The sequence below is a fragment of the Carettochelys insculpta genome, chromosome 2, assembly GCF_033958435.1.
Source record: "Carettochelys insculpta isolate YL-2023 chromosome 2, ASM3395843v1, whole genome shotgun sequence".
In the NCBI taxonomy this organism is placed as follows: Eukaryota; Metazoa; Chordata; order Testudines; family Carettochelyidae; genus Carettochelys; species Carettochelys insculpta.
The window spans coordinates 19,346,733-19,364,311 of record NC_134138.1 but is presented as its reverse complement, the minus strand read 5'-3'; the positions used below and the strand labels follow the sequence as shown (position 1 = coordinate 19,364,311).

General features: G+C 42.3%; 1 protein-coding gene across 1 annotated transcript in view; it reads left to right on the top strand.

Moving 5' to 3' along the window:
* The window catches only part of TG (thyroglobulin), a 209,578-nt gene that overhangs the window by 180,358 nt on the left and 11,641 nt on the right, over positions 1 to 17,579 (top strand). The window contains exons 44-45 of the mRNA XM_074984795.1: positions 3,908 to 4,089; positions 8,355 to 8,462. Of these exons, the coding sequence (XP_074840896.1) occupies positions 3,908 to 4,089; positions 8,355 to 8,462 (290 nt within the window). The remainder of the gene's footprint in view (positions 1 to 3,907; positions 4,090 to 8,354; positions 8,463 to 17,579) is intronic.

The following is a 17,579-nucleotide window of genomic DNA, read 5'->3' as shown; positions in this document are numbered from 1 at the left end:
TGTAAAGCCCCAAGTCCTGCAGAAAAGTAGCTGGAGACCCAGGGTATGTCCACACAGAAGCCTTATTTTGAAATAAGTGGTTCCAGAAGAGCTATTCTGTTATTTCGAAATAACTTTGCTGTGTGGACCTACCCCCACAGTTCAGTCTCTCAGGGTTGTCAGCAAGGATTGCATAGGGTTCAACTCCCCACATTCACATTCTCAAAGGAACTAAAAAAGTGAATTTAATTAAACAGCTTGATATAATCTGATGACAAAGAAACAAAAAATAATCTATTTTTTATAACACAACATGGCTATTTAAAATCCACAGACGTTCTCGTCACAATGATACATAAACACTGCGCTTTTCTGGTGCCAGTACTGCGTACTGCAACTCAGCAGCCCCAGCCACAGGCCTGGCTGGAGGATGTGGGAGTGGGAAGCCAACTGAGTAACAACTCCTCCTTTTTCTTCTTCTTCTTTTTTTTTTTTTTTCAAAAACATACAAAAAAAATCCCACTGCATAAACATATCTACAGAAAGCAGATTAAAATCTGAACAGATCAGTCCCCACAAAAACACAGATAAAATGGAGAGTTCCCAAAAGTTTAGGCTGAATTCACCTGAGTCTGAGTCTTTGATCTCCACATCTGTAATCTGCTGTGCCAGAAAAATCATCTTTTTCCACCTGCCTGTAGCAACCTTTTGTTGGAATCCAGGCAGACTCTTCCTCTGCTGAAATCCCCATTAGCCAGTCAGCTAACTGATTAACCAGTCACTCAGATAAAAGTGTAGATTTTAAAAACCCCATAACAGGGAAGTAGAAAACTGTGAATAGCAAAATAAACAATTCTTTATCCTTACGGTGTTTAAAGAAAAAACTGGTGAATCCTACCAGTTGAGAAAATGTAACAAGGTTTGGCTACAATTAAAATAATATTCAAACATACAGTTAAAATAGACTAAATTAATTTTTCCCTCCTGTTTCCCATTGCTATAATTAATATTGCTTATGCTTCCCAGCTCCAGGCTTGACAGTATCACTAACCTCTTTCTAAATGCTTCAGAGTTAGGGACAACAGCCTATTTTCTGCTCCTGCCTCAACTTCTCCTAGATCACACCAGGCACATGGTCTGTGCAAAGCAGCTGCCATGACGGTTTGCCTGCCCTTCTGGAATCTGACCCCAGTAACAGGGAATCTACTGGACCCAAAACTACCCCAAAACCCATTTTGAGAAGCTTCTGGATGTGTAGTGCTTAATCTGCCCAGCAACAATGACCCAGACAGAACTCAGTCCTACCTCCCCACAAAGGGTTTCTTGAAGAGATATCTCCCTATCAGGCAGATGGGTGACAGTAGAGTTTTGTTCCTGCCAAAAAAAGGAACTGTAAACTTAGGGTAACAGTCGTTTAAGGCATGTTTATGACTGCTGCCTGTCATCAGAACAGAGCAAAACAACACACAGCTGACTCTAGCCCTTGTCTTTAATGATTTTCTCATCTAGTTTTGTCTGTTTTTTGTAATACAGGTTGAACCTTTCTGGTCCTGCACCCTCTCGACCTGACTGGTGCCAGATAAGAGAATTTGCTGGACCACAGGAGGTCAATATTGTCTAGCAGATTACCAACACTTTCACTGCTTACTTGGCTCTTTGAAAATATTTAGGTGTAAATTACAGCTAAATAACAGCACAAAACTCTGACAGCCAGGACTGCTGGCTGTAAACAAACTTTATGGGACTTCAGGAAACTTGGCTGCACCCATGAAAAGTGTTCGTCTGGCTAACTAAAATCATGCTAGTTTACAGGTGTTGCTGGACGAGAGAATGCCGAATTATAGAGGTTCAACCTGTACAAAAAGTCTGTGGGTCTATATTTACTGAGCACAGTAGATCTTAGCTCTGGAAAAGTTAGTGGAATGTAGATTATTTGAGACTGATAGAACAGTAGTCTATCTGCTAGTGTCTGTCATGTTAAGATCATTTTGGAAATGGTTCCCTATTAGAGCAGGTAGAAAATTTTCAGGTGAAATATTGTTCTGCTGGAATATGCTGAGTTGATGTAATTTAAATATTTTGTGGGACTGTATAATCAAACAGCTCAAAAGTCTTTCCACCACTCTGCTATACCAAAAGCTATAGAGGGCATAATTGCTTTTCCAAGAGATTAATGGAAATTAGAGATGGGGATGGGGGGGAAGTCTGAAGTCACAAAAGCCACTCCCTGTTGCCATCATGGTCTAGTGTTCTCTCCAGACCAGTTTTAACTAACTGTTACCTTAGGACAGGAAGAGCTCATAGATAATGGGTAGATAGATGATGGAGTAAAACAAAAAAAAGTGACAGAGTGGTTCTGTTAGTGGCACAGTTTCAGTGGGATAGCTTGGTTTCTTTCCCCACTTCTTTTTTCTTCTTTTTGAGAGGTTCTGTCATCTAATTTATTTCCATTTCATGAAGTGCTAACAGTGCACTTAAGTGTAAGCATATTTTTCTCTAAGAAACAAATGTTGTCCCTAAAGAACTGATTCAAAGCCTTTTGAAGTCAGTAGCTGTCTTTCTATTCACTTCCATGGAAGATTAGGTTTTTAAAAGGGGGCTGCTTTTCTACATTTCTAATTATCTGCTGGCAACTTTCATTGAAGATTTGAGCAATTGAAAGACAGAGGAGTGGAGTAAAGAGGATAATCTTTTATGCATAGTGTCCAAACTTGCTAATTGCAGAGTATCTTGCATGATCCAGTCCTTACTGCATGTTAATTATTTAGTGATGAAAACATATTACTCAACAACTGCCATAGCTGCAAAAGAAATCACAAAACATCAGGCTCAAGCACTTAAAAAAAAAACACTTTACTGTACTTGGTTTTCAATTTTTGTCACCCTAAAAATGCACGAAGAATTTCAGTACCCTTTGCTCAGCATCCAGATTCATAACATTGAGTCATTAATGCCTGGAAACTTAGGTATCCACCATGGGAACAGAGCTCGCAGAAAAATGGAATTTCTGTCTCCTTGGAAATTCTGAGGTTTTGAAATTTAGTTTTGTCCTGAATCGAAAAGTTAAAAATCTCAGAATTTTTCACAAAGTTGAATATTCTCAAATATTTTGATTTTGTTTTGACCTCATTGTTTTGACTATATAATAAAGAAGCAGAATGATGAAGTCAAAGTGAAACATTTGGCCTTACTGAAATGAAATGTTTTAAATAACTTCTCAGTGAGAAATTCAATCAAAGTAACAAATATCAGAGGAGCAGCTGTGCTAGTCTGTATCCACAAAAACAATGAGCAGGCCTGTGGCACCTTATAGACCAACAGATATATTGGAGTGCAAGCTTCTGCGGGCAGCACCCACTTTGTCAGATGCATTGGAGTGGAAATTCCAGAGGGAGGTGTAAATATACAGGCACATGAAGAAAAGGGAGTACCAATCAAGAGGAAGGCCAGCGTTAATGAGGTCAGTTCAGTCAGGGAGGATGCGAAGGTTGCACCCTCTGAGATCCCAGAGATCTGTGGGGTAGGGATTTCATCTCTATCCTGGAATAGCCCCTCACTCTGACAGTACAACCTCTAGTGCAGCTGCACTGCTAATTAGTGGGTCCCTTCATGAAGAGAACTCACAAGGAGGTCATGATGCTCTTGCTTGGCCACCCAGATGCAGCGCTAAGGACTATGCAGTGCAGAGAGCATCAGATCCATACCGCACCTTTCCCATAAGTACACACAGAGGCCCAGCAGAGGGGCATCTTTATGTGACAACAGGGAGTGGAAACAGCACTTCACCTTCCCATGGGAATTCAGAGGTCAGCATGAACATTGCTGCCTCCACATGTGGTCCTGCATAGGATGGGGTGAGCCTAAGTACAGCGCAGTCTGTGGAATGTTTGTTTTATTTCTTTTTAAAAGACTCTCATTTTGCTCTTAGAAATTTGAAGAAAGCCAAGGAAGAGCCAATAGCAAAACAGCCTTTTACCAGGCTCTGCAGAATTCCCTGGGGGGAGAGGACTCCAATGCCTTCATTGAAGATGCAGCTACCTGGTACTATTCCCTCCAGCACTCTACTGCCGATTACGCATCATTTTCCCGGGCTTTGGAGAATGCCACTCGGTAAGAAATTAATGTTGGTATTCTGTTGTGTGATTTGAGGTTCAGCAGTTCTGGGATTTCATCATCATCAAATACCTATTCGGATTTTGTTGTGGTGAAGAACTTGCATGCACTTGCACACACAGATGGAGACTGTAGGATTTGGATCGCATATAGAGGTGGCTGTTTGTGGTTCTGTCTTTTCTTTTTGTTTGTTTCAAACAGCAATGCTGCTAGCATACAGAGGGAAGTGACATGGTTTTGGTGCCCTTTTAAAAATGGGTTTTCCCCATGAGGTGCATTTTGGAGTTAAAAAATGCTGAGATCACAAAGGTTACTCAGACTGTCTAGATCCAGGTGCCTTTTGCTGTTTAAGATGATTTGATTGTAAGAAGAGTTTTTCTCACCCAGGGTCAATTTCTGTCTCTCTCTTGTTGATCCTCGTAATAGCTCTCAGGCCACATGTTCCAAAGCAAGGTGACTAAAGTCAGCCACATCATAAACAATTAGGTACCTAATCATAGGTTCTGAGCACCTTACAGCTTTTGAAGAAACTAGACACATCCAAAAACTTTGGAAACTGATAACTTTTATTAAGGTGGCTGAGGATGTATTTAGATGCCTACTAAGTTCAGGGAGTCAGATTTGGTCTTTGCACTCGTATGTTTATTATCAAAGTGTAAACATACAGCTTATTCCATCTGGCAAGCTCTCCTCCCATGAAAAACAGTGGGATCTGCATACAGGAAAGGCTTAGCTAATTATCACATCACCTCTGTGCATTGTTCCTTATATTTTGCAGACAGGTAACAAAAGCAGAGAAAAGCTGGAAGCTTCATTTCCTGGGTCCTTATGTAGTCATTGACGCCGGTGCACAATGACTGTTACAGCACAGTCTCCTAATTAGTACATTAACTGCTTCCTGGCTCCCTTCAGGCACCTTCTACTCCATTGCACTCACTCAAAGGTGGTAAATCTGCCCCTTCATGTTTAGAAAAACATCCTTTTGCAGAAACTACCCTTTACGGTCTTTGCTTAGGTTTGTTGTAAGGATTTCTTCTTATTCCCAAGTTAGATGCATTTAGCAGTGGCTTAGTCTGACAAGTTGAGCTATCTCAGTGTGAAGTCTGGGCTGTTTCCCACCTGCTTTTTCAGGAGTCCTCGCAGCTTCAACGTTCTGCTTTCCAGTGTGTGTGCTACAGAGTAGGATCCTCCACCTGTGCTGCTCTGCGTAATACCGGGGGCATTCTTTTCCTTTCACTAGTCTGCCAGCCTTCTCTAACCTTGTAGGCTGCTGCCATGTGGGAAGGAGCTGAAAGGGAGCCAAGGTTTGTTTAGAAAATCTAATCCAAGAAACCAATGCCTGAATGTGTCTAGGAAAGGCCTCGGGGTGGGTCTGGTGCCCCGTGCATTGATGTCTAGAAAAAAACAAGCAAGAAGCAGTTAAGAGGCTGTAATTTTTTCCTAGAAATGATGGTTGGGGGGTAATTTTAACCAAGAATACCATTATCCTGGGTTTTTTCTCCATGCCAGTCCCTCCATCTGTCACAGTTATGGGGTACTCATCACTGCGAGTGCTACGTAGAATATATTCCAGTATGGATTCCAGTATTGAACATGTCTAAAACATGGGGAGAATTATGATAACTTATGGGAATTTAGAATGGAAATTCCAATATCTGTAAATCTGTCCCTTGCAAGAAGCCTCACCTCTCACCCCATCTGATGACTACCTCAGCATGGAGCTGTTGTAATAAGAAGAGTTGGTGCTTCCCTTCTTTCACGTCTTTCATCTGAGGGCTTGCCTCAGAGTGTGCTGCAAACGCTAAACAAGCATTGAAGCATCCCTCAAGGGATGATATTACCCATATTCCATAAGTGTAACCCAGACACGTAGGTGTGGTTAACTATCCCATGTAGTGGTACCTAGACCACTTCACAGAGAAAGAATGTGTCCTCTACAGCTTGCACTAAGAGCCAGTTGCCCTTTAGCTCAAGCTGTAGAGGTATAGAATCATTGAATCATAGAACTCTAGAACTGGAAGGGACCTCAAGAGTCCATTGAGTCCAGTTCCCTGCCCTCCTGGCAGGATCAAACACCATCTAGACCATCCCTGACAGGTATCTATCTAACCTGCTCTTAAATATCTCCAGTGAAGGAGATTCCACAACATTCCTAGGTAATTTATTCCAGCGTTTAACCACCCTGACAGTTAAGAAGTTTTTCCTCATATATAATCTAAACCTCCCTTGCTGCAGTTTAGACCCATTGCTCCTTGTCTCAGGCTGTGACTTAATTTATCCATGTGATAAATGGACATAAGCGCAGACTCTGTGAGTGCTCTGGTATTGGAGCACGCACCAGGAAATAATGAGTGAGCACAGTGCATGCATTGGCACCAAACTCTCCCCCGGCAGCCCTATCATCACAGGGTGAGTAAGTGGAAGATGCTGTAGCAGAACCCAGGTCATCACAATTCAGATCCATTTTCCTAACCATGAGACAACATTTCCACCCTAACATTTGCTGCAGGCTATAGCAGACATATCAGAGTGGAAAAGGCAGTACCGTATAAATACTGAAGATGGCTAGATGGGGAGAAGATGGCTAGGTAGGGAAGAGGGATTTAAAAATTAATTAGATAAATATATAAATCCCAACCAGTTTCATGTAATGGGGCTATATATTTTCTGTCAAGTTCTAGTGGGGTCATAAACTATGAGAAAGAAGCTTATGTGGTTAAATTGTAGCCTTGTGCTCTATTTATTATGATGTAAGAGTATTTCTGAGTTTGGATTTTTTTAAATTTGCTTGGGCATGATTCTTAGATATTTTTTCCAGGTTTTAAATTGGGTTTAAAATGTTTTTCTATACTGGATTTTCAGAGCTATAAGAAGGTACAAAACCCACGTACACTCTCCAAGCTATTTGTTTCTGTTCTTAAAATACATGAGGGTTGGTTTTCAATTCTGTTCCTAGTATCATAATAGGTGTTTGCAGAGATTCACAGGTTTTAAGATGTTGCAATATCTCATCTTTGTTTTTTAGAATATTTAACTCCTTTCCCTGATCATTCTGCACAGAATTCATTTTTAATGGTCAGCTGCTTTCAGAATCTTCCTCTGTAACTAAAATGTTCTCAGAATGGGGTAGATTCTAATATTCAAAGACTATCCACTCTGATAAAACCACAGGCTTACAAGTTTACAAAGAATACTGGCTTTAGTTTTTAATGGGTGTGCCTACTGTAATTCTTAAAGAGAGTTGTGGTCAGTGAGACCATGTCTTTGTGGTCTCCAGGCTGAAGTTCTGTGAACTTAAAATAAGTTCTGGTGAACTAATATAGCTGCCTAAGGGAGGCACCATGCAGTTGAAATGCTTAAAGAGAGAAAGGAATTCCTGTGTTCCTCTCACGTTATTTTCCCCTCACTGCTCACTCATGGCAGTTTCTGTAGAGGCTCTGTGCACCATCAAGGGTAGTATATTCACTGCAATGAACAAAAATTGAAATCTCTTGACTTTCATACCGGGGTGGAAGTGTGTTTGTAGAGAGAGAAAGATCTGGATACACACAGACATGTGAAGTCTGTACGTGTGCATATAAGCCAAGTATTTTGTGATGATTTCTATCTGATTAATTTCAAAGCCATGTGGTAAATTAAATTTGTCATGCAATTGGAATCACTTTACCCCTCCTCTGCCCATGAAGCCATCTCCCCCAGACAGCTGCTTATACTATTCCACACCCCCAAGCAGTGTCACACCGGTGCCTGTTAAGACGGGCCAAATACTTTTTCCTTTGCTTCTCCCAAACACAGAAGTTCCTTCCAAATTACGCAGAGCAGAGATCTAGAATGGGTGATATTCAACCTTAATCAATGAGCTATTTACATGCTCTCACAAAATGTCACTAAATTCAGATTCTGGACTATGAAGTTGGAGATTTATAGCATTAGAAATCCAAGAATTAAGGGAATGCTTCCTAGGCCTGCAAGCTCCTGCAATGCTAGATTTTAAATATGCAACATAATTGTGCATGGAAAAGCATAATTTTAGAGCATAGGTTTTTTTAGGGTTTTCTAAATGATATTGGCTATAATTGCCCTAGAATATGGGTGTGGGGAGGATCTGGTTCACTCCACCAGGAATGAAGGCAGGTCTAGGAGGCAGAAATGATTCTGGGAGACCCAAAGAACCCGGCTTTCAAAAATAGATGATTTAAAGTCTTTTCTGGCTACATAATGACTGTTTCCATGAGACTATTCTCTCCTTTTCCTCTTTTCAGTGACCACTTCATCACCTGTCCCATTATCAGCATGGCCAAGCATTGGGCTGACCACTCCATAGGGAATGTCTTCATGTACCATGTGCCTGAGAGTGCCTCTCAGAGCAGGTAAGGAATTCTATCTTACTGGCTGTTTGGCTGGGGAGTTTGTGGAACCAAAACCAGAGTAGTCTGGTCAGATCTTATTTCTCCTTTACATTGGACAAGTCACTGGACCAGGTTTCCTTTCTTTGCAAGGTACTGGGTATTAGTCAGCCTTGGGCTAGAGAGAGAGAGCAATAGCAATGATTCTTGATAAAACCCCAAAAGGAGTTGGGTGGGTTTTTGAGATATGCTCAGCACTGGGTTTTGTAAAGGGAAATCATATCTCACCAGCCTACTAGAATTCTTGGAGGGGGTCAACAAACATGTGGATATAGAGTACTTAGATTTTCAGAAGGCCTTTGACAAGGTCCCTCATCAAACATGCTTAAGCAAAGTAAGCTGCCATGTAGTAAGAGGGAAGTTCCTTTTATGGATTGGTAACTGCTTAAAAGATAGGAAATGAAGAGTAGGAATAAATGGTCAGTTTTCAGAATGGAGAGAGGTAGCTAGTGGTGTCCCTCAGGTATCTCTACTGGGACCTGTCCTAGTCCACGTACTCATAAGTGATCTAAAAGAAAGTGATAAACAATGAGGTGGCAAAATTTGCAGATCGTACAAAACTACTCAAGATAGTTTAGCTCAAAACAGACTACGAAGAGCTACAAAGGGATTTCACTAAATGGGGTGACTAGGCAATAAAATGGCAGATGAAATTGAATGTTGATAAATGCAAACTCATGCACATTGGAAGACATCCCAACTGTCCATAATGTGGCAGACCACAGGCAACACGCTACAAGAGCCTAGTGGAAGGCAAGTATACTGAGAGCTGGGTCAGTGCCTTTTTGTTACCCTCCTAGGCTCACAGAGTGTGGCCCAGCGCCCAAGGCAGGCAGATGGGTCTGGTTAAGAATCAGTCTGCAGCAAAAAAGCTAATCAGGCACCTGCTGCCAGTTAAGGCCTTCTGGCTCGTTCTAAAAGGTCCCCCCCACCCACCGGCAGAGAGGAGGAAGGAAACAAAGGGTGGACCAGGAAGAGAGGCCTGAGGGAGTGAGATTTTGGACAAGAGAAGCAGCTCAGCCAGGTACAGGAGGAAAGGTGCTAGAGGGAAGTGGTAGGAGTAGTGGCCCAGGGAAAAGCTGCTGTGTTTGGGCAGGGGAAAAGCCCCATCACCTGCCTCCCATCTGGGTCCCTGGGCTGGAGCCCAGAGTAGTGGGTGAGCTGTGCTCCTTTACCTTTCCCCTGGAGAGCCCTTTAGTGGAAGGACAGAAGCGTTCAAACCTTCTGAAGAGGGCTTACTCCCCCTCTTTTGACTTGCTTGTAAAATGGATCAGTAAACGGAGACCCTTGCCTCTGGAAAGACCCAGGGCAGTGGAAGGGCCAACGTCAGTCTCTGAGGCAGTCAATAAAATCAGCCAAGAAGCGCAGAACCCTTAGGGGGCTAACAAAGGACTTGTCACAGCAGAAAATGATGGAATCTGAATTTGCTGTTACTACTCAAGAGAGGGAGAGATCTTGGAGCCATTGTGGATAGTTCTCTGAAAATGTCTACTCAATGTGCAGTGCCAGTCAAACAAGGTAACCGAATATTGGGAATCAGTTAGAAGCAGGTAGATGATGATAGAAAATATCATACTGCCTCTATATAAAGCCAGAATATGTCCACATCTATGTGGGGGAAGGGACTGGGAGCATACAGCTCCCCATCTCTACTATATGAAAATGTTTGAGACAGGGAAGTTGCATGATACAATTCAACGTTACTGAGCTGCAGATTGTTTTGTACAGATTGTAATCATTTCACGTAGACAAGAGGACGAACAGCCCAGTGGTAAGGGCTCTCCTGGGACTTGGGTGACACAGATTTAATCCCCTACTCTACATAGGCTTCATATGTGACATTGAGCAAAATCACTTAGCCTCTCTGTTTTCCAGCTGTGTAATGTAAACACTAGCACTGCCTTACCTAACAATAGTTTTGTGAGGATAAACACGCTAAACACTGTCATCTGCTCAGAACTACAACACTGGGGGCCATATAAGTACCCACGACTCTTTGGTAGCAGTAATCATCATACTGTGAGGATGTCTGGTCCCAGACAAGTAGTTGCGCACTACAATGATCCCTTCCTGTCTTCTAGTTCTCACTGAATCAAAACTCTGTGTCCTGCTGCATACACCTTGGTACTTTATACATACCTTGTGTGTATAGCTCACAGTCTAATACTTTTCAAGTTCTGGGCATAAGGGCCATTGTAATGTGCAATGTAGTTGTACCCATGTTAGTCCCAGGATATTAGAGAGATAAGATGGGTGAGAGAGTCTCTTTATTGGTCCAATAAACGGTACCACCTGGCCTCTGTAAGTCATTGGGGCTCCCAAAACTTTTTATAGTGAGCTAATAAATAACTGCAGATGGCTGGAGGCATTCAAATGTAGAGGTGGTGGTAAAAAGAGAGTTTTATCTTGCATTGGAATGGTTTTAATAAACCGGCATGCGTGCACCTTGTGTGCCATAGTATATATACACAAACACACGGATGTAGATGGAAAGAACAGTCGACACTTCTGATACATATGTGGAAAATTACAGAACACCATTAACTGGGGATTCTCAAGTAACGAAATGGAACTTGCAGAGGGTGAACTAATATCACTACCCATATGGTGAAATTCTCTCTGCTTGGCGTGACACTGTGTCTGTTTTAGTCTTCAGTTTCTGTTTGACTAAGGAACCTTGTGCATAGCCAACTCCTGCATTAATGATCTGTGGCAAAAATATCTAACACCAATGCCGTTTTTTTACTCTTTGCAGAAGATGTAAGGCCTTAGAGGAAACATTGGTTCCAAACAACGCAGCGTGAATGTGACTGCTGCATGCTGGTTGTGTTTATAGTGTAGAACTTCAGGATTTAGTTATAGTTACAGTAAGGAAAATGGAGACAGGACAAATGCCTTGTGACAGCAATGATTCTTTTTGTTTTTTGTACATAGTACTGATAACAAGAAGCTAGTCATTAACCCTTTAGGCTATTTCTGTATAACTCCAAATGTGATCTGCCTTGCTTATAAATTAATTAATGATGATTCATTAAGCGACACTGCTCTCACTGATGTATGACTATAGGAAAGTCTCAGTTAGGTTTGAAGGCTCAGTTTGCAGCCAGAGGATCTATCTTTCAGATGATCTAGAAAAGTCAAGATCCTTCTCACTTAGGGCAGGTCTACACTACCTTGGAAGATCAACCCACTCAGGGTCGATCTTTTGAGGTTTGTTTTTGCACGTCAGGTAGAGACGTCTCACAAGAAATACAGGGGTTGACTGCGACCCATGAGAGGCCAGTGGGAAAAACTCTCCCATCGACCTCCCCCTTTATAGACCACCAAATTAGCTGAGTGCAGCTACATCAATTTTAGCTATGCAGTTGCCATAGGTAGAATTGCTTATCTGCAGTTGACTTTCTTAGCCTAGTGTAGACGTAGCCTTAAAGAGTCAGATAATGAGCTCATGTTAATCAGTCATTCTGTTAAAATCAGGAGCTACCCTGTTTTGTGGCTGTTGAGATGTCCCAGAGCAAGTAAAATTTCCATAATGGTTCTGACATGGTGGATAATTAATTGTTAACCTTGATGTCTGCCCAGAATCCAGTGTCAGTAATTGCATTCTGCTTACGCTCTGTCACTTCATTGAGTGTACTGTATTCTTCACTTCTGTACTGGTGGGTAGGGCTGCCAGGTGCTGTTGAACAGCTGCCATAACCTCAGAGTTGGCTGCATTTAGGAGATAGGATTCCTATAAATAAAAGGGAGGAGAAGAGATCTGCCGTCACATTCAGTTTGTACGCGGCTCCACTCAACGGTGGAATATTGATTTTTCTGATTAATAATGATAATACAATCGGGGCTATAACACTGACTAATAATGTGGCAGAGTAAAAGGATACAGTCTACATTTATACTTTAAAATGTATTGAATGTATTTATGATCCCGGTCAGGACCATAATGATAATCTCATCTGACATTCTGCATAACAGGCCCAGAGAACCTCAGCCTTATTATTCATGTGCATTCAGCAGTTTACCAGGTTGAGGCCCATTATGTTAAGTGCTGTGCAAGGAAATTGCTTCCAAGAACTTATGCCCTAATCTATGGGTGAGATAAACACTTGGAGTAGGAGGGTGGGCAGGAGGCCCTGGTGACAAACGCAGAAGGGTGTTTGGACTTAGCTGATCAGGAGCAGTAATCCAAGTGTACAGCTAAACTTGTCACTTTTCTCTCTAAAACCTCTCAAAAATCTGCTGCTTTGTCTCCACGGCTTCTTCTGATAGTTAATTTTCTTCCCCTGGGCTATTCTAACCCACTTTTCTCAAACGTCACTTCTCTCCTACCCATCCTATATGTGGCAGCTAAAATAACCCTCCTTTCCCACTAATCTAACCATGTCATGTCACCTCACGTCACCTCACGTCCCTTTCTTGTCTCTCTTACAACCAGCCTTCAGGTCCAGATACAATCTTTTTTCTTAAATTTCTTCTTTTAGGGTGGCTGCATGCAGATTTGGGGGGGGTCTTATTACTCAGTAGATCCATCTGCTAATCCCAGCCAAGATGGCAAGGAGCGGGACTTCCTCTCTCCTTGCATGGGCTGCCCCTGGGGCTGGGTCAGATTCTCTTCCAGGAATCTCCCTGACTGCAGGAAGTTCTGGGTGTGATGATTGGGACCCACCTCTGAAGGCAGTACTGCTGCCAGAATCAGCACAGAAATGAGAATGGCATGGTGTTGGGGGGGTCTCGCTTTTGGGAGTCAGGAGCAGCCTTATAGGTGGGTAACCACCCTGGGCACGGTGATCAGCCACCTACACAGAGAGAGAAAGAGAGAGAGCAAGGCCTTGTTTGCCCTTTTAGCAGCCTTTAAGCCCAGCAGGAGCTGAGCTTAGAAGGGCAAGGCACCATGAATGATGGCTCCTACCATGCCCTGGGCTCCATGCTCCCACCTTGAGCAATGTCCCATGATTCCAGCAAGCCGTTGCCAGCAGCAACCCAGAAGTAAAGGTGCCTACACTATGTCCTGCTACTCTTGCTTCTGCACAGCTGCTGGCAACGCTTCTGCCTTCGGACAGGAGCTCTGGGTCAGCAGCAGCCCATTTCTGGAGGACGAGCTGCCACCAACAGCAGCACAGAAGTGAGTGTGGCAATCCCATGACCCCCTTATGATAGCCAGATTTCACAGGGGGGCTACATTTCATGATCCATGGCACATATTTCATGGTTGTGGAGTGGGTGGAGCACTAATGATGGGAAGAGGAGACAGCAGCAGCAATCGAGGGTCATAATAATGCCAAACTGAAAGTCTTGCAGGGTGGGGACGTGTCAAAAACTATGAAGTGTCCTTTGAAACTACATGCACAAACCAAATGCCCAAGTTTTTGAGCATCCCCTTTCCATGAAGAACATGACTTGTGGCATTTGGAAAACACATTTTGGACTGCATAAAATGCATGAACTTCTCCAGCTTCTCATTGGTGCTTTGGCCCTCAGAGTTGGTCACCTGCCATGGGCATGCTCGACCTGAATGGATGTCCTTCTCAATATATTCTCCAGTTGAACCAAGTGTTACTGGGTTTAATGCAGGAATTACTGGATAAAATTCTGAGGCCTAAGTTATAAAGCAGTTCGGGCTAGATGATCACAATCATGGCCCCTTTTGGCAGGTAAATCTAACAGATATTCACACTCTTGGCTTGGATCACTGTTCCCATCACCTGGCATCTGTTTGATTCAATTTGTACATCCTGAGTGTATAGCTGAAAGCTTTCTATGTTGGGAGTAAATTGCACACATTGCTTGAATCATGAAAATACACAAGAAATGTCCAGATAGTCTTGCAAGTTAAATGAATCCATTTGGGCCGATTAGTAGGAAGATGACAGTTTTATGCCAGTAGGAATGCTCAGTCCTGTCAGTTTTTCCTTATGTTCTGATTTGCTTTAAAGAAACCTGGAGAAATGTTATTCTCTTTCATATAGCCTGCTGCTTATCTTAAAGGATTATGTAGTGTACATATGGAGACACAAGGAACCAAATGTTTCCCTAGAGGCTGAGGTCACACCTGGGATTAATTTTACCCAATGTATTGCTATAAATGTCTAGCTATTTTATTTCTTCTTTGTCTGTAGCCAAATTTCACTGGGTGGTTTGCTTTTTACTTTTTGCTGGTCATGAGGATGAACACAGAATCCCAAGCAAAATGCCTGATTGCTACTTTGCTGGAAGATTAATTTCAGCTGCAGCTGCCCAGGTTATCACAGGGCACCATTTTTTTCTCTGTAAATATTATTTTGAAGGGAATTTAGAAGTATGTACAAACAACTGGATTTATCATTTCTGATGCTTCTTGAGGAAAGAATTCTGGGTGTATGTCTCTTTAGCTGCTTTTCAAAGGGGCCAAAAGATTGTGCAAATGTATGATCCATTATGTACGAAGGAAATTTGGAATCCTATTTGTCAGCTATACACTCAGGACAAAATTCTGGCTCTACTAAAGTCGTTGGCAGTTTGGATGTGGATTTCCTCCAGGCCTAGATATCATGCTTTTTTTCCCATCAAATGAATCTGAAAGTCTTACATTCTCAACATAAACAAATTGTTGTTCCTTTCCTGCTCACATAGGCCTTGCAAAATCTACTGCTAACTGGCATTAATAATCTAGTGCCTTGACCATGAAGGTGGGAATCAGGGACACTGAATTCTGGGATCTCAGCTCTGACACTGACTCCCTGTGGAAGCTGGGGCAAAGTCACTTACATTTTAATTCTATTAAAAGCAAAGATGTAAAAATTATACTGTTTTACTCCCTGGATCTACTGCAGAGCCAAATCTGATGACTTCAGTCACAAGTATAAGTCAAAGTGTTTTGCTTTACTCCTATTAGTTCCACCTGTTAGCCAAGAAACCATGCAGGATTATAGAACAACAAGAAGTCTGGTGGCACCTTATAGACTAACAGATATTTTGGAGCATAAACTTTCGTGGGCAAAGACCCGCTTCATCAGTTGCCTAAGTGCGGGGGGTGGTTTCAGAGGGGTATTTAAAGAGTGGGGCCCCAGTAAGAGGGAGGGCCAGAGCTGACAAGGTCTATTCAGCAAGGTGGAAATGGAAATTCACCTTGCTGAACTGATCTTGTCAGCTCTGGGGCTCCCTCTTACCCCACTCTTTAAATACCCCTCTGAACCCCCCCCCCCCCGACTCATGCATCTGATGAAGCGGGTCTTTGCCCATGAAAGTTTATGCTCCAAAATATCTGTTAGTCTATAAGGTGCCACAGGACTTCTTGTTGTTCTCGAAGCTACAGACTAACATGGCTACTTCTCTGATGCAGGATTATAGTTCTTCTTGTGTGTCACCTGGATTGTTTACTGCATCCCTGTTATAGGTCCATTTGCAGCTAGGCAAATCAACTGATAGCAGTGAGTCTGCACACACCATGGAGGAGATAATTTGGCTGCAGAGCATGTGTTACTGGTGATGATACAAGAAGAAGAAGGAGCCAAGCTTGGCTCTCAGGTCCCCAAATCAGATCACAAGTCTGGCAGTTAAAACTTCTGAAGCTACACTTCAAACCCTACCGTGGCAAAGCTCTAGTACTGTTGCACTGCTATGGTGTTTCAGTCAAGACGTCCACTATAGTGACCAACATGGTTTTCCCATCACTGAGCTGTATCTCCCAAAAGGTGCAACCTGGTCTGATAGAAGATTTCTTCCATTGACCTAGTGCTGTCTACATTGGCTGTTAGGCTGACTTACCTATGTGGCTCAGGAGAGTGAATTTTTCCCACCCATGAGTGACATAGCTGGGTTGATCTAATTTCCTAGACTAGGCCAGCCTTAACAGTCAGTCGCCTCTGTTAGTGGTAGTCATGGTGGCACTGCCCATTGGGATGTGCTTTGCTCTGGGTTCATACCATGACAGGACTTTGCTTAATGTCTGTAGCCAAACCAGGTCAGGGCTGAATATCATATGGCATCTAAGCTTCTTCAGATCAGCTTTCTGTTCTGTGTTTGCCTCAAACATCTCATCAGTCTCTCTCATTGATTTACATTTTCCCCATCGAGATCCAACCACTCACTACAGCAAGGTTGAAAACAATATAGCTTGGGAGGCAGGGGACTTTTATTGTCTATAAATTACTTAAAGCTCTATCAGAAAATCTGGTGAGAACCGTTTACCCCAATAAAGATGGAATGAATTTTAGGGAGAGGATATCTACTAAATTCCACATTATCTGAGCGATGGCATTTTTCCTCCAGGTTTACATCCCAATGTATTTGATCCCATTGTGTAGTTATCAGTAAGAATTTAACAGCGTAAAAAGAAATGGAAACAGATGGGTAGACATGTCTTTCCTGTTCTAAGTCATATAGCTTAGACTGCTCTAAATCTATTCTGTTAATACTTATTTCTGCCTTTCAAGGAGGATAATATTACTCATCGTTCAATGCAGTTAAAAAGAATTTTTTGCAAATAAATATGTTTTGGTATGTTTATTAATGACCTCAGTTTAGTTCAGCTAAGTTATTTCTCTGGTTTATCAGTGGCTCTCCCTGAAAAATTACGCTTATCTTGTTTTCAGCTTTAGACTGGTTGCAAAATAGTTTATAATGTATTGCCTTGAATTGTGCTTTGATTTATGTCAAATGATATCTTCGATGGAATTTTTTAAAGAAACAAAAAGTTGCAGAAGACCTACTGAAAAGTAGAAGATGTGGCTCAGAATGCTGTAAATTTAGCTCAGGTTGTGAGATGATGAGGTTAAGGAACATGTGGTGGAGATGGACAAAAGAAAAGACTCCAGTTCAGAGTCCACCATTATTCACCTAAGATTCAAACTGTTACAACCCATGGGTTGTCGAGGGTGAAATAATGAACTAGATACTGGATAAAATTTAAGGTTATCTGCATATCTGCTTCAGGGGAAATAATGCAGATGAGTCAGAATTTGAATCAGCAGCAACAATGGTAAGTTGTAGCTAAGATCCTGTTCAAGGAAACCACTGTGGTCTGTTTCATCACACTCTCCTGTTCTAATTGTGTGTCCTGAGTAGGGCTGACCAGGAAACAAGTCTCTGCTTTGTGACTGATCG